The 23,939-nt window shown below is 46.3% G+C and overlaps 1 protein-coding gene across 1 annotated transcript in view; it reads right to left on the bottom strand.

The window, feature by feature from the left end:
- Nucleotides 1-23,939, bottom strand: part of LRP1 (LDL receptor related protein 1) — a 1,472,234-nt gene that overhangs the window by 1,095,088 nt on the left and 353,207 nt on the right. The window contains 2 exon segments of the mRNA XM_078688974.1: nucleotides 2,812-3,034; nucleotides 6,292-6,472. Of these exon segments, the coding sequence (XP_078545100.1) occupies nucleotides 2,812-3,034; nucleotides 6,292-6,472 (404 nt within the window).

Below are 23,939 nucleotides of genomic sequence, written 5' to 3'. Positions count from 1 at the left end.
GGCGATCCTGGCTACGGAGGCCTGTTGCCACTGGGTACCAGTTCCCCGGTACAGCGGTTTCAGCGGTTCACTTCTTTTAGCAGGAAGGTGCTTTCCGGACAACCAAACTACATTTAGACAGCTCTCCCGGGTCCACTAGATTTGGGGGCAACTTTTCAGTGTTTGTAGCCCTGGTTCCCTGGGCTGCACAGCAGCGAGGCGCAGCGATCCAGGAATCTAGGCTACCAACTCACTCCAGCAGGTTTCTTCAGCTACTGTGACTTTGTGTTAGGAACAGGAGGTCAGCCAGTTGACCCTTGGAGTCTCTTGCTCGGGCTGGCACAGTCCCTTCCCTTCTTAGCCACCAAGTGCAGCAGGTGCAGTCCATGTCGGTCCACCCTCTCTTCGTCGTGTCTGTTGAGCAGCAGAGCGGTCCTTCAGTCCTCTTCTCTAGTTAAATAATATCCAAGTTCTGGAAGCCAGGTGTGCTTCCTTAATGCCCAGGGAATGCCCTCGGGGGAGGTTGCAATCACTAGCCAATGGGAAACCAGGCCCCTCCTGTCTGATGACTACTTCCTGTGAAATGTGGATTCTAGCTATCCCAGAAGACTCCCTTCTGTCCAATTTCAACATGGCAGAACACCTATCTTGGAGTGCAAAGCTCACCAGCCCAACCCAGAGGTGCAGCTACAAAGGGGCCACACGCCCCTAGAAAACTGGTTTAATAACTGGTTTCTCCTCTCTGTCCCTCGTGCCAGCCTGTCTTCCTAAACCAGAGAGCAGCCCCTCTCCCAAGTGTTTCCCATTCACCTTCTAAGGCGGCTTTGCCTTTGATGCTTGCCTTTTTGGACTAGCACCCATGTGGCTTCCTGCCAGGGAGAGGTAACACCTCTTCCCCACGCAGGCGTCTATTGTGTCCTTACTTGGGAGTCATTCACACTTCTCCACAGGAGCGCAGAAGGCTGTCTGTGAGGACAGTCCTTTTGTGCAACCGTTAATGGACACTGGATAGCCTGGACAACTAAAGTGGCAATTACTAAAGTTGCACTTTGCCCACCCGTGAAATTTATTTTGATGTAACTATTATATCAGATTTAATACATTGATTCTTTTGATACTGTACAGTACCAACTTTAGTAGTCCCAGCCAGAAGTTAGCAAGGCTCAGGTGTCAGCCTGTAACTCTGCACTCACCAATGGGGCTATTAGCTTTTACCACACCAAAAATAACAATTTAGAGTTTCACTTCTGGAACATCTAAAAGGCATGTCCACCTTTTACTATACAAAACCCTGTCTGAGGACTAGATAGGCCTACCTTAGGGGTGACTTACATATATTAAAAGGGGAAGGTTGGGCTTTGCGGTTACCTTAAATAGCAAAGGCGAGTTAGCTGTTTCAATCAGCACTAGCAGTCTGCAGCGGCGGTCTGGGAGACATGTTTGACCTTGCTGTACTTGTAGTGGCACAACTAGTGCTGCAGTTCATGTGAGACACTTCAACTAATAGGCCCTAGGTACCCCTGGTACCATTTACTAGGGACTTGCAAGTAAGTTGAGTTATGCCAACTGGATGTAAGCCAATTAAACATAAGCCATTTTAAGTGTCAGAGCACATGTACAGAGCCCTACAAAAAGCATGTTTCCTTATCATTTTAATGGAACAATATGGGTGCTTTTTCTCAGAGAGACATAATTAAAACGTGTAGTAACCATTTTTTGTTTTTACGCAGGTCACACGAAAAGAATGACTCATCAATGCGCAGAAAATATATAACTCGCTTTGAACTACTGTGACGTGAAGACAATGTAAAACAAAAGGATGAATAACATTTAAAAAAGATAAAGAATGGAAGAACTAAGTATTGACAATCTAAAGTATTGTCTCAGAGCCCTGGCATGGAAATGCACTTTTTTTAGGCTGATGTGCACGTGAGATAAAATGCCATCACTCACAGTGCAAGACACCCAAAGGCTGACATCGACTAACCCACAAGCCCCATGTTGTATGCTGCAGTGTGCGCCAGCAAAATGTGAATGCAAAAAGAACAATTGATAGACTGAATGCAGAACAATGTCATACATTCACCCCAGTACAGAGATCTGGGCCTAAATCTATAGTTTATTTTCTCACCGTGCCATTCCAGTTTGGACACAGCCATATGCAAATCAGCCTTGACCCTGCGCCCGATGAGAACAGTCCAGCTCGAACTGCCAGGCCAGGTCCTCCGTGGACTAGAAACAAGCATATGATTTGCATATGGCTGGGTCCAAACTGGAATGGCATTGGGGAGCAAAAAAAACGATGGATTTAGGCCCAGATCTCTGAGCTGGGGTGAATGTATGACATTGTTCTGTATTCTGTCCATCAATTGTTCTTTTTGCAAAATGTGAATTACAGCTGTGGACTTCTCAATAAAAGGGCTAACCCAAAGCCCAAGGGTATAACACAGATCCTGCGGGAGGGGGAGGGGCCAACACTTCTGAGACACCTGATTCAGTCCACTACCAAAGCCCCTCTGTTTGTACACTCCAAGTAGTCTGACAGCAAGGATCATTCTGTGCTTTCAAACAAGGAAGTGGACAGACTGGAAAGCGTACCTCAGTTTTTAACAGGTTTCTTTGCCGTGGAAATGAAACTCTACAAATTGTCTTACAAGTTTAAAGTGTTTACCCAGCACGGAGTGCCCACGTACCTCCAACATGGATTTCTGTTTCGTCACTAAATGAAAAGACCAATACTTGCCATTTTGGGCCAGTAAGGAGAAGTCATTTTGACTCGTGGGCAAAGCTGATTGAAACATGACGTATGAATGAACAGGTGAGTTTTCTTACCTTTCGATCGGTGCCATTCAGGAATATCATTTCAATCCGGTCATAGAAGGCATCAACCCAGTACAGCACCTTGGCTGGGATATCCAGGCTAAGGCCGTTGGGCCACAGGACCGTCTTGGAGGTGATGAATACATCGCGGTTGGTGCCATCCATCCAGGCGCGCTCGATCTTCCCACGCTTGCTGTCTTTTGGGTCCTCCTCCCAGTCTGTCCAGTACATCCAACTAGCCAAGAGAAGAGGCGGCACATTAGCACAAGCAGAGAGTGCTTCTGCAGGCACAGAGAGAGGACACCATAATAGCCCAACACTTATAATGGAAGGTTGCACATAAAAAGGAGCAATACAACACAACAGGGACAAATCATTAAAAAACGTAATTCATGGGGCATTTGACAGACATGGGGAGCGATCATACAGTGAAAACAGGGTAAAGATATTATGTGGACTCATGGGTGCTGTAGCAGGCACGAAAAAGGCCAATCAGGCCTACCAGTCATTAGCACTATAATAGGAGAAGAGGCAAGACTCTGCAGTCAACGTACCAGGAGCAAAACCGAGGTCAGGCAATTAGACCAGTGTAACAGGAGATCCTCAGAGACCAGGCGCTACAGCCTAAAGATGCCCGGAGCCCAGGTAGCAAAATAAGTCACACTCTGCTGCTAGTTTAAAAGGCGCAACCCACAAAAGACGACACGTTCTGCAGTTATTTTAATAGGAGCAGCCACGAGGCCAGATAATCCCTGTGGAACAGCAGAGCCCCAGAGATTGCGGCAACCAGTCAGCGTTACTCTGCTGTTCAGACCGCTTCAAACGTTGCTAATGTGAATAAAGTATAGTGAGATGTGTGTAGTGAGAAGTATGCATGTGATTACATGTAATCTAAGTGGAAACACCATTTCCTGTTAACAGCCAAACAAGCTTCTCTACTGTATTGTTCAAAACAGCTGTGCAGTAAAATACAAAACGATTAAACTTTAAGCTCAAATGCAACTCGAAAAGTTGCAACTTTTGCTTCTAAATGTGCAGTAGAGGCCAGGAAAAAGCCCCTCCTGACTTTCCTTCCACCACAAAGCTTCCCAAGTGGCACGGTTTCCCTACCTCAAGTGTTCTTACACCCTGTCACTCAGTCAAGTCCTCTCTGCTCCCAAGTGAAGCCCTTCTACATTACATGCAATCTTCAACAAAAAAAAACTTAAAATGACCATCACAACCTACAGAGACAGAGCCCCCAGTCTCCATCCACGAACTTTCTTCCAGAAGAGCGTGCACCTCAATACTCCCTTGAGCTGTTCTCACAAGAGCGTATGTCAGCACTGGTCTTTGGCTCACATCAGCTTATCAACCACCTCCACCATTTGCACTCATCAACTCTGCAATCCTCTAGTCACTTACGTTGTGTTGCAAACAACAAAGCTAGACCTAGGTGTAGAACAGAGAAACAGGGCTGACGGTGATGGTGGCACAATAGCATCCCTGACACATAGTACAAGAGATTGCTAGTGAAATATTTTGGGATTCATATGTCATAAATTTATAGCTATAGTATATTCTATACGGTAACAGTTGGGTTGGATGTTTGCTGTCTTGAAAACTGGTGTGCTCATGTCACTCCTCACATGTTGCCTCTGGTGTGTGAACTCCTGTTTGCTGGATAAGTGAGAAGAGATAGTGCGTGCATAGCATCATTTCCTTTATTTGAATATCAGCTTCATAATTTTGAACAAGCATTTTGCAAAACCAGTCGGTCTTGCCTTTAGACCCACTAGCTTTGCTAATGCTGTTTGCCGACGCTGTGCAGTATTACCAAAAAAAACACAGACAAAAAAAGTGCATGACATGGCATCTATTGTCGACTGCGTTATTCTGTAGTGCCTGCACCTCCAGAATGCCACAGGTGCCATTTTTTTTTCATTGACTGATCAAAAATGGCAGACGCCATTTAAATCAATAACTAAACAAAAGAAAGGCTAAGTGTTTTTGAAGGAGCAGAGGGTCTGGGCAGATATGGCAGCAGCCCGGGCCTTAAAGAAAGTGCAGGTGAAAAATGAAATACCTGTGAGCAATGAGGGAACAGAGGAGGGGATAGGGAAAGCATGAGGGGTAGGGGAAATAAAAATAAGTGAAACCGGGCAGAAGGGCAAAGTTGTCCCTGAGGGACAGAGCAAAATGCAGCGTGGGATGTCGAGACGAGAAGTAGAAAATAGAGAGCAGCATGCTAGGGAGAGCAACACAAAGCACACGGGAGAAGCACACAAGACAGAGCAGATCATGAATGACAGAGCAACATGGTGCAAGTGCCATGGCAGCAGTGGTTTGGGATAGTGAAAATACATGAAGGAGCAAGCTAGAACAAGTACACTCCCATGGCGTGCTAAAAAAAGAGTAGTTCCTAAAATGTAATCAATGGAAGTGGTAAAGATGGCATGTTCCAGGGCAGTGACAGACTGAAGAAGGGGAAGACAAGCCACCAAATTAGAGGCAAGCAAATGGGAGTGACAATAAAACCAACCAATGATATCTTATGGGTGGGCTCTAGGCCCACTGTAAGTTTATGGTAAGCCCATCTAGATCTTCACACAATCAGACAGCTTGTGCTGTCCGATAAGCAAGACATAAAAAGGTTGCTGCTAGAGCGGAGCCAGTATATCGATTTGCAAATCAGATCATACCATAGAGCCACCATGGCCAACCCTAACAACTTTGATTGACTCGTCCCCACTGAAGCACAACCCAGAGAATTTAGTGCCCTGCAAAAGGCAATGCTCTGTGAAAGTTGCCACCTCATCCAAGTAGTAAAAGAGTGCATTTTAACAGCAAAAGGGCTAGTTCCTTTAGCCTATTACGTTGCAATGGTACCTTGGTGCTTCATTCCCTCAGTGGAGCAATTAACTTTGCTAAGAGGGCTGTAGTGGAGGCTGGTATGCTATCTAGGAAACTGAAAGCTTTGGCCTTCCGAGGTGTATTGTTTCTGTGTATAGGGAATGGGGCTAAAGTTCTGGCTCCTCAAACAATTAGGACTCCTCAGGGCAAAGCTAAAGTCATGAGGAGCTGCTGAGAGAATATATATATCAACTCTAGTCACTGGACAATTTCCAGAAAATACCCCATTCAGTACTTCTAGTGCGTGCACAGCAACCGTACTGCTGTAAACTAGAATGAGCGTTCCAATTAATTTGGTTCTGGCCATGCAACAGGTGATTGACTGTGTCTTGCTTTTTCAAATGACGTCTGGCATAGACATGCGATACATACATATGAAGCTTTGTCAAATATATTAGTACAGACACATGTGAGACCTATACATGAAAGCATTCTCTGGCACTTTAAACAGACTTTGGCATTCTGGTTACAATGGCCCCTTGTGACTGTGGCACAAAAATATATCCAAAATGGTGCATTAGCCCGATATCCCAACCTGCCAAATTAACAAACGTATGAGCCTAAAGTAGAATAATGTGCGAGACCACCACTCTTCCCTACCCATTCAAGGGGTCCACCACAATAGCTCGGGGGTGAGTCATCTTGCCCTCGATGAGGGTTTTTCGGGTCTGGGATGCTTTTTCCAGCCGTGCCACGCTGATAGTTTTCTTGGGCCCGTCGTCCGTCCAGTACAGATTGTTGCCCATCCAATCAACTGCAATCCCTTCCACATTATGGATGCCTTTAAAATGGAAATAAACAATACATTTAGAAGTGAGCACAAAATCAACTTGGTTGTTTAGAAGCAAACCTCTTGAGTTACAGCTCCTCACTGAGCGTCTTTGGAGGCCTTTGCCAGTTATCACAAACATAAAGAAGCTCCATATTGTCCCACATAATTGAACCAGCCTTAGCGGTCCCAAAAAAGGAATAAATAAATATATTAAATACACCTCCCTTGGGACACTCCATCTTGGAACCTTCTTCATGCTTCCCAGTCTAGAAAGGAAAAATATTTACCCTTATGTTGTCAGCAACCCCTGGTGTCCAGTCACCATATAGTTAAACTGTGACCCCCACCTCCTTTTTGAACCCAACGTATACAACCTAAGGCATTGACCCAGGGGTAGTGGTGGAATGTGTACTCTCCTGCAGCAGTAAACCATGAAAGAAATGTGAGGACATTGCTGTGGCGTGACTGGATTCAGACATGTATTAGTTTAGCAACACCGTTGCTGGAGATTGACTCTTTCCTCTAATTTCCAAGATCAACATGGTCAGTCTAAACCTCAATTATTTGACTAATGTTCAGGGGAGCGTGACATTAAGGTTCGCAAATAGGAGTGTTTGTTTTACAGCAAAGTCCACTCTCAATTTGTACATGTTGAATTTTACCTCCGGGTCAGCACTTCGACCTTAAAACATAAATATAAATACTGCAACAAAATTCAAATTGCTTAACCTCAAGAATGCTGCAGTCCCTTGGCGTAAAGAATGTGCATTTGTACATACAGCATATATGCAGACGGCGGCGAATGCATGAGAGGGAGAGACGAAGACATCTTAGATAATGTGGTCAGCAAAACACTTCGAATACTTTTCTCACTCCCTCCGTATACCTCCCCAGCACAGCTAAGGCTGGAGTTTGGTTTACAGAAGCAGCAAATTGCGCCAACCTTTGGAAAGAGCTGAATACAAACAAGGGATCCCCTGCAATGGTCTACCTTCAAGCAGCAATAAAATCCCTTGCATTAAAAGACCTCTGGGACTCAAGCTGTTCACAAAAGTGCTTCAAACGCCTGGTCAACAAGTCAGTGAAAATTCTTTCTATGGAAGAAGACAAAGCCGCATTAACCAGGAGATCACACGGGTGGTTTATAATCCAAGGCTACACTAGCGCCCTATCTCAGCCATACCTCAGTACCAGCTTTTCAAGGAAGGTGAAGGAAGAGTTCCTCCGGCTGAGGATGGGGGGTAATCCCGTCAAAAGCACATCTTCCCCCAATGGAAACGCCTGGAATTTAATCTTAAATGCAGGCTTTGCGACAATCCAAAGGAGGATGTTTTACACTGGTTATGCAGCTGTAAAGCTCTAGATAGTACCCGAAGGGGCCAACTAACTCAGCTCTGGAATCAACATGGCGTGCGAACTCGCAGACAAGCCCTGTTGATCAGCTTTAAGGGAGACGATATCCAATTAGCCTGTAGTCTAGTGCGTTTCATGAAAATCAGTCAACACGCTTCAAGACTCAGATTCATGATCCAGAACCCAGAGGCCAGAGACTGAACTTGACTCTAAAAAACATTTGCTTTTGCAATTTAAGATAACTTTTTTTTAACTAACAAAGACTCAGTAAATGTTGAATGCCTTTTTTTCTTCTCTTTTTATACAAAGTCAATGCATTGCATCAGTTTAATTGGATCTTTTATCCATATTTTTAACTTTCTTTTATTGTTTTTAACTTTCTGTAAAAAAAAAAATCTTGGTTGCGTATCTCTTCCAGCTTTTTTTACAAAGACGGTACAAAAGGGGGTGGTGATGGACGGAGCATCTGAATCAATCAAACACTCACACTCAGTCAAAAGATCTGGGTTTAATCCATCACCGTTCTTTAGCCCACTCTGCCACCCCAGTTCAGACATGGCTATATGCAAATCAGTCTGACCCTGTGCCCTCATGGGAACAGTCCAGCCCGAACTGCCAAGCCATGTCTTCCCTGGACCGGAAACAAGCTTCCGAGGACCGGTTTCTGGCATTCCAGCCGTCTTCAGCCCGGCTTGCTTGAATCCAGTGGCAAAGTGAGCAAGGGACTCACGTCTGAGCATACCCTGCCACACTTATGGCGGCCAAAAGCGGTACAAAAGGGGGTGGTGATGGACGGAGCATCTGAATCAATCAAACACTCCGTCCCGTCACCACCCCCTTTTGTACCGCTTTTTTACAAAGAGTCATTGCAAAGATTTTTATTAATCATGCAATAAATGAATAAATAAATAAATAAATAAATAAATATATGCAGACGCGGAGAGTGTATTAGTCCATTGCTACCATTTCAGAGTGAAGGTAGGAGCATCATAACCCACTGAAGTATTTGCCTCTTGTGAGTCACATAGGTGCAAAGAGTGTAATATGCAATTAATTACCCCTTGTTGAGTGGGACTAGAGGCCATCCCAGGTAGAAAGTCGCTTCAACCTTTCTATTGGTTTGCCACATTTGGATCATGTCAGCACCACTGCTACAATTGGAACACTTCTGAAGTTTAAATCACTACTTTGTGCATCTTTAACTGATCCAAAAAAGTTTTAAAAAAATATAATATTTTGCACCCATCTACAGGTATATGTTTTCAGAGTCAGAAAGCAAAGCACACCAACATTATTCTGAGCTTCTCACAATAAGCTCTTTGTTTAATCTTTCTGTAGATGTGGCAGATGGTTTCAAATCATATAAAAGTCAGTAGATTACATCTTCATATTTCCACCACTTTGCACTGTTGTGACATTTGAGTGAGTGATTACTTCCTTGATATTTTTCTGCAGACAGGAATAACACATACGTTTTTCCAGTAGGAAGGTTCTACCTTGCCTGCAACATCCCAAAAGTCTAGATTTCAAGAACTGTCTTAAGTTAGGCTTCATGCTGGCCATTCTTTGAACTGTGACATAAAAATTGTATCGCACAGCAGATCATTCAGAAATCTATAGTAACCGTCTGTTACCTATAACTGAATGTACTATGTTCATGGAAGACACTTGTGCTATGGGGTTGTATCTTCATTTGCAAACATTTTATTTACACTCTGCTGGGTACTTTCTCTAATGCACCTTTACTTAGAAGTAATTTTAGTGGTGTTGTTAAATGTGGGAGCAATGCCAATATGCCTGAAGGATAAGTAAGCGTTTCCTATGGACCTTGAAGTTTGGTCTGTCCAGGGTGATAGGATACATCCTTGTTAAGATCCATATTCAATCTACTGGATTCTGCTACCCTTCCACCAATTATGGTCTTGGTTATGAAGCCTGACAAAGAAAAAGGAGGCTATTTTTTAACCTGGCCCTCAGCTTCGAAAGACAATAGAAAATATAGCCAGAACAGCAGCCACTATTTCTGACAGGCTTTTAGTTGGTTCTGCTTCAGTCTCCAGGCATACAACTGTAGATTGTGTAGGTTTGGGTGCAACACTCTGCTCTGCTGCTGGGACAGTAGATCCATCTGTAGAGGCAGCCACTGTGGTGGGCATGTGCTCAGAGTCAAGAGTTAGAAGTACCAGACCGTCAGAGCTCGGTCCAGGCTTAATAGACTGAACTGTACTCTGTCTCGCCCTGACTTTGTTCAGGAACCACAGATCTGAGGAACAGGTAGAAACGTGTACTGAAAGCCAAAGTCCAGCTGAACCCAGAATGCCTTTAGTAAAGACCCCTGAGAGGGAAACTTGAAAGCACACGGGGTACTAAGTGTTTTGGGAGGTGGCAAAAGGTCTACCAAGGGCATCTCTCATTGAGAAAAGAAGCCCACTACTATCTTGTAGTGTAGACACCACTTGTAGTCGGCAAGATGACGCATGCAGAGTTCACCAGAGCAGATTTAGAATGATCTACTAGATGACTAATTATCGGAGATCTTGTGAAGTGCAAGCAAGTACCACAACCTTAATGCCTCCAGAGGGCCCATGATCCCACGCTGCCCCACCTGTTCATGTCCAATATGGCAGTCCTGTGGTTCCGTAACTCGTGGATTGATATTCCCTTGATGAAAGGCAGAAAGGCTTTGAAAGCCAGGCCAATGGCATACATCTCAACTAGATTTACGCGATGGCTCCCGCTTTAATTTAGACCGAAGTCACTGACCTCCACATCATCTGGGTGACCTAACCGTGAAACAGTGCACCAATTATCACCATGACTTAGGGGGAGGCGGGGAGAACATTCAGCTGTAAGTCAGATTTGAGTCTGCCATCCTCTAGTGGAGGCCATGCGATACCTTGTCAAAGAGACAGATCTGGCCCAAGATGAGGTGAGCCTACTTTTAATAGACAATCGTTGAGGTGATGGAACCCTTGACCTGCAAAGATTGGCCACACCCCTACTATGACCTCCTTGAAAACCTATGGGGTAGATGTAATGCTGAAAGGCAGGACAGTGAGCTGGAAGTGATCTAATCCACCAAAAAATAGAGGTACTTCCTTTGTGACTGCATGACTAGTACATGAAAATACACCTCCTCCAAGTTCAGGGACATCATCCAATCTTCGTTCTTGAAGGCCAGCGGAATTTGTATGAGGGTCATTATCTTGAACTTCACTTTCTTTTTCTTCCTTTCTAGCAATGCATTAGGAAACATTTTTAACAGAACTTAGAATCATGTTTGCTGCCGCCGCACCAAAGGCAGATGTTGTGCAGGGCATAACCAGAATCAGTTTCCAGCACATGCAACATGGTTTGAAGCTTACGGTCTTCAGGACTGACATCTCTACACACTGCCAAAATGTTAGGTGAAAGGACTTCAGTAACCAGAATTGGCCAGAGCCGAGCTCCAGATATGCATAAAAGGTTGTGTAAAAAGAAGAGCTGATGTCAACGTGCAGGGTTGGCACCTACTTGTGCCTTTATGTCACCATATGCAGAGTTGAGATGGACTGGTGACAGAGTCCAAAATGCTGGTTTCAATTACCCAACAAATAATTTACAAAACCATACCTTGCCAAGTGGCATGGGAGGTCATCTAAGTGTTACAAGCAATGGCGACCAGTTCGTTTTGGAGGGACGTACGGGACACATACACATACACATCACGCACAGCCATGCATGCGCACACAAACAAATCCATTCACAACACTCTTTACCAAACATTCATACATACACGCACACACCAAACATTGATTTAAAAGAAAAACACAAACTTACCTGAAGCCAGCTCTGCCTCAGAGGGTCCAGGAGGCTTGGGACTGCTGTCTTCCCTCATTGGCTGACCTAAAGTCAGCCAATGAGGGAAGGCATCAGTACCAACGTCATCACAGAGTGGAATGGGGTCAATTAGACTGCTGAACCCACCCCACTCTGTGATGAAGTGTCAGTGATTGGCACTCGACCCTAGGCGCTTCAGAGCTTAACACTGAACACCCAGGTGCGAGGCAAGCAGTGACACTACCCATCGTCACTGAGGGGAGGGCCTCAGGGGCCTTTGCTGAGCTTATGACGTCAAGCCCACAGGAGCTGCGACTTCCTCAGCCCAGCAACGTTCAGCTCAGATAGCCAGGTGCCTGCACATTTAGTGCATGTCTGGCTCCGGGCAGCCTGACGGGAAACGGACGTTGTGTCAGGCTGACCTTTGTTTAGCCTGACAGACACTATTCGTGAGGGGCGGCTGGTTAAAAGGGGTTGCAATTGAAACCCCTATGGATTCCACAGATGCCTAATCCATCATAACCAACCGATGGAACAAACATCATTTAGAATCCTCCTCAATTTCTAAAGATAGGGTGTTATTGTTCACATCCCTTCCCACAAAACTGATGGACAACTTTTCGGTGCTCCATGCCCAAAACTGCATACCTAAAATCATAACAAAAAAATTGAGAATACAATAACAGCTTTCTGGATCAATGCAATAAACTCCGCTTTAAGTATAAACCTAGAGTCCTTCTTCAGTCACTATGTGCTGCTCATTCCCCACCACAACTTTAAATATGTTTGCTGTTTCTACACCATACATAGATCGATTCCATTATTCAACTTCACACCTGTTGAAAATGAAAACTGAAACCTACATAATAGCCCTACAACCCAGGACTAGGTCTTGCAGTTGTCCTCCTTACCAGAAATATTCCAACTGCTCATGTTGATGACAAACATCAGCATTCTTTAATTGAATGGAACAAGATCTGATTCCCTTGCCCTGCAAAACAGAACCCAACTCAACGCCTTTCAAATGGTCTTCCTGGTTAAGTGTGCCACGAGGCACCGCACAGAAAGGAAGTAATTTAGAAGTTATATTCAATTAAGAAAATATCCTTATTTATTTATTCATGTATTCAGAGTTTTATATAGCGCGAACAAGATCTTTACAGATATCAGAGCGCTTCACAGAAACAAGGGGTGAGGATAGCATGAGGGTGACGCAACATAATATTGGGTGCAATATAAAATTCAGTAGCATGATCGGATAGCAGTCATGTGCTAATAAAATATCAATAAACAATCAAATAAGCGATAATATAAGACGATACTGAGTCTTTCATACAACTACGATAAAATCAGGAGAACTTAGGCTAAAGGGATGGCTTATGACAGTATCTAAAGGTTACAGGGAGGAAGGGGCATCGAGATACAGCAGGCTAACGTGAATAGTCTAATAATAGGTAGTGAGTGAGTAGCATAAAAGGATCGACTAACCATCATAGAATTATGGCAAACAAGAAGAATAAACGAATTTAAATCAAGAATAATATGACCTTATTTGACATTAGACAAACATGTAGCCAATGATACCAAAGCGGTGCGAAGTCTCTGAGCAACAAACATTCAAGTTCAGGTGAACTTCCCCATGAGGATGGCTTTCACCTCTTTCTTAAAGAAGGCCGTGGAGGAGATAAGCCTGGTTTCGGGAGGGAGTGCGTTCCAGATCCTCGGTGCCATTCCTGAGAAGGAGCGTTTGTATGTTTTTATGTTTGGGGATCCTTCATCCCCAAAGTCAGCACAGTAGCCAAGGACAATTAATAGACCTCCTTTATCGATTGAATCATTTTGCTCATCTGTAAGAAGAGCCCTAGGGATGGCAATCCTTCCTTGCACCATCATTTGCACGCGGCTGCCAAAGCAGCACAACAACAGGCTGCAAAGGCCTAAAAACAAAGAAGGTCAAGCTCTAAGTCCTACACACTGTGCAGGTGGCATTATGCCTAGAATACCTATAAAAACTACTATAAAGACAAGCCTCCAAAAGAACTCAGCCCTGGACAGTTTCAAATCTCGAACTTTCAAGCAATTGCAACATGGAGGATGATCAGTGGGAGTCCAGGCCCACGAGCTATGGAGCACACTGAATCCACGCTTGAGGACAGAAGCAAATCACACACATTTCAGAAAAGGCCTTAAAATTCAGCAGTTCCCAACAACTTAAATCTGAGCTCTCTACAGCTGGGGGAAGCAACTAAACAAATAGTGGCCGGGCCCCATACTGCACCAAATGGACTCTTAACTTGCTCCCATTCAGCTCTCTAAAGTAATTGAAAAGATGCTTCATAAAATTCCCCCCCCCCAAAAAAAAACAATAGCACCTTCCCTCAACGCACAGTGACAATGCCTCGGATTAAAAACAAATAATAAATATTGGCTTGCAACCATCACTAGTATGCGTTGACTTGCTTCCACTTCTATGAGCAAATTCACTCCGAATATGTCTCCTTCCCAATTACTAGTTCATCTACATGGACATTGCCTGTTCACCCTCACAAGTCAGGTATTCGCCCATTCTACAGGAGGACACTGTGAGAAGTTGGCCTGATATATGATGTTTCCAATTCTGGAACCACCTTGTATCAGTCCAAACAACCCTTATGGTGTCTGGTTGTAAGTCAACCTTATTAGACAAGCTATCCTAGGGGTAGCATGGACTAAGCAGCCTTAAAGGCTTAACTTAAGAGGTCGTGTTAAGCGAGCTGTTTTACCACATACAATCCTGTAATATCAAATGAAAGGACACCACACAAGTATATATTATAAAAATATATGTATTTATTACTAAAAACAATCCCCAGTAATCTTTATGAATAAAGGGGCACAAGCGTTAAATCAAAAGCACAGTATAACATACAAAGTTGCACAATTTTGGATGAGGCCAAGGGGCCACTCAAACCATATACTAAAAAAATGGTATAAGAGAGACCATTCGATCAGTGGTTAGGCCTAGGGCCTAGGGAATCGCTGGGAGCAGTCGGGACAAGCAATGCTGAAGTCGGGAAAAGCCCGCGGGATTCGGGTGCAGTGCTGAAAGCACAAGCATGCATCAATGTTAAGTCAATGGTGCGTAAAAGTTACACAAATAGAGTTTAAGGACACTTCCGCTGAACCTAGAGGAACAAAACTTAAGCCACAGACCCTAGAGGTGTGTACCAGTGTGGGAACACCGGCGTTGCAATGTTACCTCACCCACAGGAAGTGGGTGCACTGGGTCGAAGTTGAGTCGGGTTTCGTCACGCAGGTTCTTGGTGCTTGAAGCTGAAAGGGCTGCAGGTGAGGTGAAGGAGAAGTGTCCGGTGGAGTCCAAGGGTGGACTCAAGTCGAAAAATACCTGAAAGCAGAGGGGACAGAGTCTGGGTCACTCAGCAGTGACCAGGGTGGAACCAGGATCGAACCAGGCAATGTCGGGCGCAATCAGGTGGTTGTCGAGGAGCTTCTCTCCGCTGTCACGTGGGCTCTGGGGCATCTACGAAGTCCAGGAGCGGGTCACGATCTGTCCCATGCAGGCTCTCGCCGTCGGCGCTGTCGGCTTCAAGATTGGAGCAAACAACACTTGGCAAAAGCAATCCACGCCGAACTGGAAGATTGCTTCTCACTCGGACCAGGAAGGTCAGAGTGGGGGCTCCTTTTCAGGGAAGCTGGTGCAAATCTGGAGCAACCAGAATCACAAGTCGAATTTCAAGTTTCGTCGGCACAGGGGCAACAAGCCAGCTGGCAAGTGACCGGACCAACGCGTTGAGCCAAAAGAAGCAGAAGGGCCCCACGCAGCACTCGTCGAGTGTGGAGGGCTGAACTTCGGTGCAAGAGTGGCTCAGGGTTGGGGCTTCTCAGACCCCGTTGTACAGCTTCGAGGGTCACCCATGGGCTGCACGGTCAGCGTCTCGTGGTCTTTCCAAGATGGCGTGCCCCACGCTTCCGGTCGCCTCCACGGGTCTCAGCTCTGCAGGGACTGTGGATCGGGCTGTTAGAAGGCAGGCAAGCTTGATCTCGTCGATCTCTGTCGCTCGAGTTCCGGCGGGAACTGCAACAAAGCAGACGTCGAGGGCTGGATGGTGCCTGTTTGCACAGGGTGGTCACTCCTTAACCACAAGGGAAATTCTTCAGTCTTCTACGTTGAGTAGGATGTCGAAGGGTCCAGAGTTTCGTTTCTTATGTTTCATCAGGATAATCTGAAGTGCATTGGCACTGCTCCCACTCTTATTCGAATCTGGGGGGCTGGATTACCTGCTAGGTCCCCTCCTATGGGTGGGACCCAGGAAGGGGGTGGATACACCCCTTTCCTTTGATCCAGGCCGCGCTGGGACTGGGGCTGGTGTGCCCCAGAACCGGTTTGACCGGAATATGCAAGGGGCAGCCTTGTGCTCCCCATGCAGTGTCTGGTTTCTTTCAAACCTCCCTGCTACAATCCACTATCTCCTGTCTGGGGGGGTGTGACACCTCCCTGCTACAGGAAACCCTTTGTCCAGGCCCGCTTGGCTGAGTTTCGGTCAGCTTCAGGGGGTCAGACTTGTGTCTGTGGCAGAAGCATCCATTTTGTGGATCTGAGGCTCTTTTAGAAATTAACCGCATTTCAGTAAAGTAACATGTCTTACCCCTCTAGAGGGGTGGAATGCTATCCCCGTCGCCAGAACTGGCGAGGGGATAGTATTCCAAATCGTATGACACCTTACACGACATGTTTTGATAAAGCCAAACCAAAGTTGCTATACAACCGCGAGGATTATAATGCACTTAATAGTATATGGTATGGCATTATCCTGAAACAGCTTAGGGATTTGTTCCCGACGGCTGCAGACAGGCTCAGCTCATGCTAGAGCTCCATCTCACATTAAACCACGCACTCTGCCTCCAGAATTGATAAGGCCTTCCATAGGAGTGGCTCACAGGTTTATATGTGTCCAGATATAGGTTTAGATATAGGTATACTATATCTAAGCAAGAGGTGATTACACCACCTTGCCCCAGCTGAGTGATCAGCCAGTTGTGTCAATTTAAGAACCCTGGGTGGCAAAAGATATGCTGCAGCCCCTGGTAGGCCTTGGTGGCACCTATGCCCTGAGCACCTATAGTGCATGGTACAGGGGCTAACAAGGAGTCTATTTCCAATTGTGGTATGTACCTAGGGTACATGGAATCCATTTTACAGAGAGAGCAGATAGCCTGGGGCCCTGATTAGCAGGGAACCAGGCCAACTAAGTCAAAAACCAGCTAAACACAAGGCAAAAAAATCTGGGGTAACCATAGTCAGGTAGCCACCTTCCTACATTACCCCCCCCCCCCCCCCAAACGAAAGGAGATAAGGCTATCCTTGGCCAGGTAAGCCTATATTGCCTGAGTGGCCATATAAGGAAGTACCTGCACTAGCATGGGTACCCCCTGTCTCATGGTCCACTAAGCAGTCCCTCACCCTTGGGGTATTAGTGGGTCTCCACCATAGGGAATCACTACCTTGGGTGTGTTTATGCAAAGTTAAAGGCTGGTTTGGATATGGAGTATTGAAGTGAGGCTCCACTAATTTAGGGCTCAGCTTCCTCCAATTATCTTCCACCATGTGTGCCTTTCTTTCTTCCACTGAGTTGCACTATGCTCTCAGGGTCAACCTCTGGCTACCTAAAGCTGGAGGCTGGGTCCCTCTGTTTGGCTTGCTGGAGGGACAGTTCAGGTTTGGGCCCTCTGGGTCCCAGGTTTGGTTGTGCCCAACAGAATCCATCTGTGGGAGGTCCCTAACTGTTTTTAAGGGGGCTCCCTCAGGAGTTTTTAAAGTTTTCACCTCACTAGGGCTACTAGTTTTGGTGCCCCTAATCTGTTGATGGGGGTGCTTTATTTGACATGGGGCCCTCTGGGTCTCACTGTCCTTCTTGTCCTCTGCAGCCCTGGGCTGACTATGGCAAGGTAGAGAGGGGCAGGTTACCTGCTCCAGACTGGGTCCCACCTGAGAAGGGTCCACTGACATCAGAGGCTCTGTCAGGCTAGGCCCAACCACCTCTGGGGCAGTTCCTTCATCAGGGGTAAGATCAGTTCCCTGAGGAGGCTGATCCTTTCCTAAAGTCTGGTGAGGGGGAGATTTCTCGTCCTCCTCTGTGCTCAGTTTGTGTGGAGTTATCCATCATTTCAGGCTTCACAACACACATATCAGTTTGAGTTTGGGCTGTGGCCATCACAGCCCCACCAACCTTTTCAGGAGGAGACTCAGTTTGGGTTTCTGCTGTTATCATAACAGCTTTGCTATTCTGTTCAGGAAGAGCTTCTGCTAAAGATGGGGCAGAGAGTTGCTCAGCCCTACCAACCTTTTCAGGAAGGACATCTTGGGTTGGGGCTGTAGCCTTTACAGCCCCACTAACCTTTCCATTGGAATTTACCATTCTAGAATGGGTTTCTTGTTCAACCTCAGCCCAGGCTGAGATTTCCAAATCATTACCAAGTAGGCAGTCTACAGGCAAGTTTGATGACACTGCCACCCTCTTTGGGCCAGTGACACCTCCCCAGCTGAGACTTACTACTGCCATGGGATGATTTGTTTGGATTCCATCAATGTTTGTTACCTGGTATGTGGCACCTGGTAAAAGTTGCTTAGAGGGGACTATACAGTCAGCCACCATGGTGATGCTAGCCCCTGTGTCTCTAAAGGCTTCAACTTTCAAACCATTGATGATGGGTTCTTGTCTATATTTGCTCAAAGTATTTGGGCAATCAGAGAAGTTGGCAAACCCCATGCCAGTCTCATAAACAAGATTATTGGGTGATGGGGACCTGGATAGGCCAGGGTCCACCTGTGCTCCAAAAGTAAACCCACCCAGATTCCTGGGTGTGCTCCCACTTCCTGGGGGATTACTGCTGACAGTAACAGGAGGTGTTGGAGCTGGCTTTGGAGGTATATTCTCTTTATTGTTATTCTTGGGACAACAGTTGTCTGTTTTGTAATGCCCAACCTGTTTACAGGCATAACAATAAGGCTTTTTCTCAGTTGAAGAAGTGTCTTGGGACCCACCCCCATTCATGGAGTTTTGGGGCCCTGGGGAAGTCTTTTCTTTACTTTTATCCCCACCCTTATCTTGAGGCTTGGTAGACTCCTTCTGGTTACTGTCCTGATTCTTAGGCCTAATCCTGGTTCTGACCCATTTATCTGCCCTCTTTCCCAATTCTTGGGGAGAGGTCAGATCTGAGTCCACCAGGTGCTGGTGTAAGAGCTGGTTCTGACAATTACTTAGGATCTGCTCCCTCATAATCAAATTATACAATCCTGTGAAGTCATGTACTTTGCTGCCATTTAGCCAACCCTCCAGAGCCTTAGTAGCACAAGCTACAAAATCAGTCCAGTCCTGTGTCTGTGCCTTCTGGGTGTCTCTGAACTTCAACCTGTACTGTTCAGTGGTTAAGCCAAACCCATCTATTAGGACACTTCTCAGGACTTTGTAATTGTTTGCATCCTCATGTCTAACAGTGAGGAGCTTATCTCTCCCTTTCTCTGAAAAGGAGTACCATAAGATTGCTGCCCACTGTTCCGCAGGAACCTGCTGTACCATGCAGGCTCTCTCAAGAGCAGTTATCCATTTGTGGATGTCATCCCCTTCCTTGTAGGGGGGCACAATCTTTGTCAGGTTTCTACTATCATAGGACCTGGGTTTCTCTTTAGGAATATTGCTGCCACCAGTGGCATCTAAGCCACACAATTTCTGCTCTCTTGCCAATGCAAGTCTAGCTTGAGCCAGGGCTACCCCCTCCCTCTCTATTTGGAGTTTGACAGCTCTCATCCTGGCCTTATGCTCTATCTTCTGAGAGGCAGTCATACCTCTCTGAGATTCTCTTGAGGCACTAGAAATTATGAGAGTCCCCTGATGGAGATCTCACTCTTCTGTTGCCTGGGAGAATGATCTGGTGGGATCTGGGGAGGTGCTGGCCCTCTCCATTTCCCAGTAGGTTTAAGTTGGCCTGGTTAAGCCTGGCAACTACAACCTGGTTAACCCCCCTGATCCTGATCTTCAGGGTCCTCTACCTCTGAGTCCTCCTCCTCTTCTACCTCCTCATCTTCCTCCTCTGGGGTGGTCTCAGTGGCTGGGGGGTTCACTCCATCTCCTGATTCTAAGGGAACTGCATTTGCCTTTTCTAAGTCATCCTGTTCTAGAATGGCTATCAGGGAAGGACTGGTGGGACTTCTGCCCCTTTTTAACCCTCTTGAGATGCACAAGGCAACCAAGTCTTTGTGGGTTAGATTGTCATAGCTGGAAGTTGCCTGGGTAAGGTCAACTGTCACAGGAACAGACCCTGAGGCTTTTCCTGTGTCAGACATGACTCTAGTGTGGTGTAAGTGATGCACCTACCTACACTAAGTGTTTCCCTACTGTACCTTGCTAGTGAGTTGTAGTCAGGGTGTGCTAATCCCTTCAATCTACAACTACTAAGTTCAGTAGAACTTAAATATGCTAAGCTTTTGATTTATATGTACCTAAAGGTACTTGATGTGATCTTTCAATTTGATAAAAAGATTGCAATGGTAAAACAAACAGCAAGCTCAAATCCGCACCGCTGCTCACCAATGTGAGAAGTTGGCCTGATATATGATGTTTCCAATTCTGGAACCACCTTGTATCAGTCCAAACAACCCTTATGGTGTCTGGTTGTAAGTCAACCTTATTAGACAAGCTATCCTAGGGGTAGCATGGACTAAGCAGCCTTAAAGGCTTAACTTAAGAGGTCATGTTAAGCGAGCTGTTTTACCACATACAATCCTGTAATATCAAATGAAAGGACACCACACAAGTATATATTATAAAAATATATGTATTTATTACTAAAAACAATCCCCAGTAATCTTTATGAATAAAGGGGCACAAGCGTTAAATCAAAAGCACAGTATAACATACAAAGTTGCACAATTTTGGATGAGGCCAAGGGGCCACTCAAACCATATACTAAAAAAATGGTGTAAGAGAGACCATTCGATCAGTGGTTAGGCCTAGGGCCTAGGGAATCGCTGGGAGCAGTCGGGACAAGCAATGCTGAAGTCGGGAAAAGCCCGCGGGATTCGGGTGCAGTGCTGAAAGCACAAGCATGCATCAATGTTAAGTCAATGGTGCGTAAAAGTTACACAAATAGAGTTTAAGGACACTTCCGCTGAACCTAGAGGGACAAAACTTAAGCCACAGACCCTAGAGGTGTGTACCAGTGTGGGAACACCGGCGTTGCAATGTTACCTCACCCACAGGAAGTGGGTGCACAGGGTCGAAGTTGAGTCGGGTTTCGTCACGCAGGTTCTTGGTGCTTGAAGCTGAAAGGGCTGCAGGCGAGGTGAAGGAGAAGTGTCCGGTGGAGTCCAAGGGTGGACTCAAGTCGAAAAGTACCTGAAAGCAGAGGGGACAGAGTCTGGGTCACTCAGCAGTGACCAGGGTGGAACCAGGATGGAACCAGGCAGTGTCGGGCGCAATCAGGTGGTTGTCGAGGAGCTTCTCTCCGCTGTCACGTGGGCTCTGGGGCATCTACGAAGTCCAGGAGCGGGTCACGATCTGTCCCACGCAGGCTCTCGCCGTCGGCGCTGTCGGCTTCAAGATTGGAGCAAACAACACTTGGCAAAAGCAATCCACGCGGAACTGGAAGATTGCTTCTCACTCGGACCAGGAAGGTCAGAGTGGGGGCTCCTTTTTAGGGGAGCTGGTGCAAATCTGGAGCAACCAGAATCACAAGTCGAATTTCAAGTTTCGTCGGCACAGGGGCCACAAGCCAGCTGGCAAGTGACCGGACCAACGCGTTGAGCCAAAAGAAGCAGAAGGGCCCCACGCAGCACTCGTCGAGTGTGGAGGGCTGAACTTCGGTGCAAGAGTGGCTCAGGGTTGGGGCTTCTCAGACCCCGTTGTACAGCTTCGAGGGTCACTCGTGGGCTGCACGGTCAGCGTCTCGTGGTCTTTCCAAGATGGCGTGCCCCACGCTTCCGGTCGCCTCCACGGGTCTCAGCTCTGCAGGGACTGTGGATCGGGCTGTTAGAAGGCAGGCAAGCTTGATCTCGTCGATCTCTGTCGCTCGAGTTCCGGCGGGAACTGCAACAAAGCAGACGTCGAGGGCTGGATGGTGCCTGTTTGCACAGGGTGGTCACTCCTTGACCACAAGGGAGATTCTTCAGTCTTCTACGTTGAGTAGGATGTCGAAGGGTCCAGAGTTTCGTTTCTTATGTTTCATCAGGATAATCTGAAGTGCATTGGCACTGCTCCCACTCCTATTCGAATCTGGGGGGCTGGATTACCTGCTAGGTCCCCTCCTATGGGTGGGACCCAGGAAGGGGGTGCATACACCCCTTTCCTTTGATCCAGGCCGCGCTGGGACTGGGGCTGGTGTGCCCCAGAACCGGTTTGACCGGAATATGCAAGGGGCAGCCTTGTGCTCCCCATGCAGTGTCTGGTTTCTTTCAAACCTCCCTGCTACAATCCACTATCTCCTGTCTGGGGGGGTGTGACACCTCCCTGCGACAGGAAACCCTTTGTCCAGGCCCCCTTGGCTGAGTTTCGGTCCGCTTCAGGGGGTCAGACTTGTGTCTGTGGCAGAAGCATCCATTTTGTGGATCTGAGGCTCTTTTAGAAATTAACCGCATTTCAGTAAAGTAACATGTCTTACCCCTCTAGAGGGGTGGAATGCTATCCCCGTCGCCAGAACTGGCGAGGGGATAGTATTACAAATCGTATGACACCTTACACGACATGTTTTGATAAAGCCAAACCAAAGTTGCTATATAACCGCGAGGATTATAATGCACTTAATAGTATATGGTATGGCATTATCCTGAAACAGCTTAGGGATTTGTTCCCGACGGCTGCAGACAGGCTCAGCTCATGCTAGAGCTCCATCTCACATTAAACCACGCACTCTGCCTCCAGAATTGATAAGGCCTTCCATAGGAGTGGCTCACAGGTTTATATGTGTCCAGATATAGGTTTAGATATAGGTATACTATATCTAAGCAAGAGGTGATTACACCACCTTGCCCCAGCTGAGTGATCAGCCAGTTGTGTCAATTTAAGAACCAGCCAGGGGTGGCAAAAGATATGCTGCAGCCCCTGGTAGGCCTTGGTGGCACCTATGCCCTGAGCACCTATAGTGCATGGTACAGGGGCTAACAAGGAGTCCATTTCCAATTGTGGTATGTACCTAGGGTACATGGAATCCATTTTACAGAGAGAGCAGATAGCCTGGGGCCCTGATTAGCAGGGAACCAGGCCAACTAAGTCAAAAACCAGCTAAACACAAGGCAACAAAAATCTGGGGTAACCATAGTCAGGTAGCCACCTTCCTACAGACACCAACCCTACTTTACATTCAAGGCCACACTGAAGCAATCCTAGACAAAGGCTGATCATGGCCTGCTTATCCTCAGTGCCTGACACTGCTGATCATCCTACCTTACTGGAAATACAGACAACTGGTATGGGCAGACTGTTGAGAACTCTCTTGTCTGCAGTCATTCTTGGAAAAACTGGTGCTCAAAAGCAGCAAAGTGGGCCTCTTGACTGCTGTGTGAAAATGAGTACCCCCCTTTTACAAAGTGTTTTTGACATATGTACGACCTCCGATTAGCATCATTCTGGAACGGGGCATGCTATTTCAGAACCAAACAAGTACCATCCAGATACTAATCTTGGTTGACTCGAAAGAACACTTCTAGAATGGTAACTACAAGTCTGTCAAGCAAATATCAGTATGTGGACACAGTACATCTACAATAGAACAAAAAGAATTTTATTTTACACTAATACAGTGACCCAAATATTTCAAACAAAATTTCTTTTTTTTTTTTTATTTTAATTTCTTATATCGCGCTGGACTCAATCCCATAAGGGTATCTCCGCGCTTTGCTAGCCAGAGAGTTATCGCAGTCTTTAAAGTGCATTAGAGGGACTGAAAAGCTTCCTGGAAGAGGAGTGTTTTCAGGGCCTTTCTAAAGGATAGGTGGTTGCTGTTCATCCTTATTTCTGTGGGAAGTTTAATCCACAGGGCAGGACCAACCGCTGAAAAAGCTCGGTCTCCCTGCCTGGATCTTTTTGTTGCAGGGGGTTTCAAGAGTGCTTGGTTACTTGAACGGAGTGACCGGCTAGGTTGGTACAGTTCAAGAGCTTGAGAGAGATATTTAGGACTATCCCCATATAAGCATTTGTGGACCGTACAGCATATTTTGAAACTGATACGCTGCCGTATAGGGAGCCAATGTAGCTCTACCAACAAAGGCTTAGAGGAAGTACTGGCCGGCGCACCCATGACCAGCCTAGCTGCT

The sequence above is a fragment of the Lissotriton helveticus genome, chromosome 1_1 (assembly GCF_964261635.1).
Source record: "Lissotriton helveticus chromosome 1_1, aLisHel1.1, whole genome shotgun sequence".
NCBI classification, from domain to species: domain Eukaryota; kingdom Metazoa; phylum Chordata; class Amphibia; order Caudata; family Salamandridae; genus Lissotriton; species Lissotriton helveticus.
The sequence above is the reverse complement of the archived record's forward strand: the minus strand, read 5'-3'. Positions and strand labels throughout refer to the sequence as shown.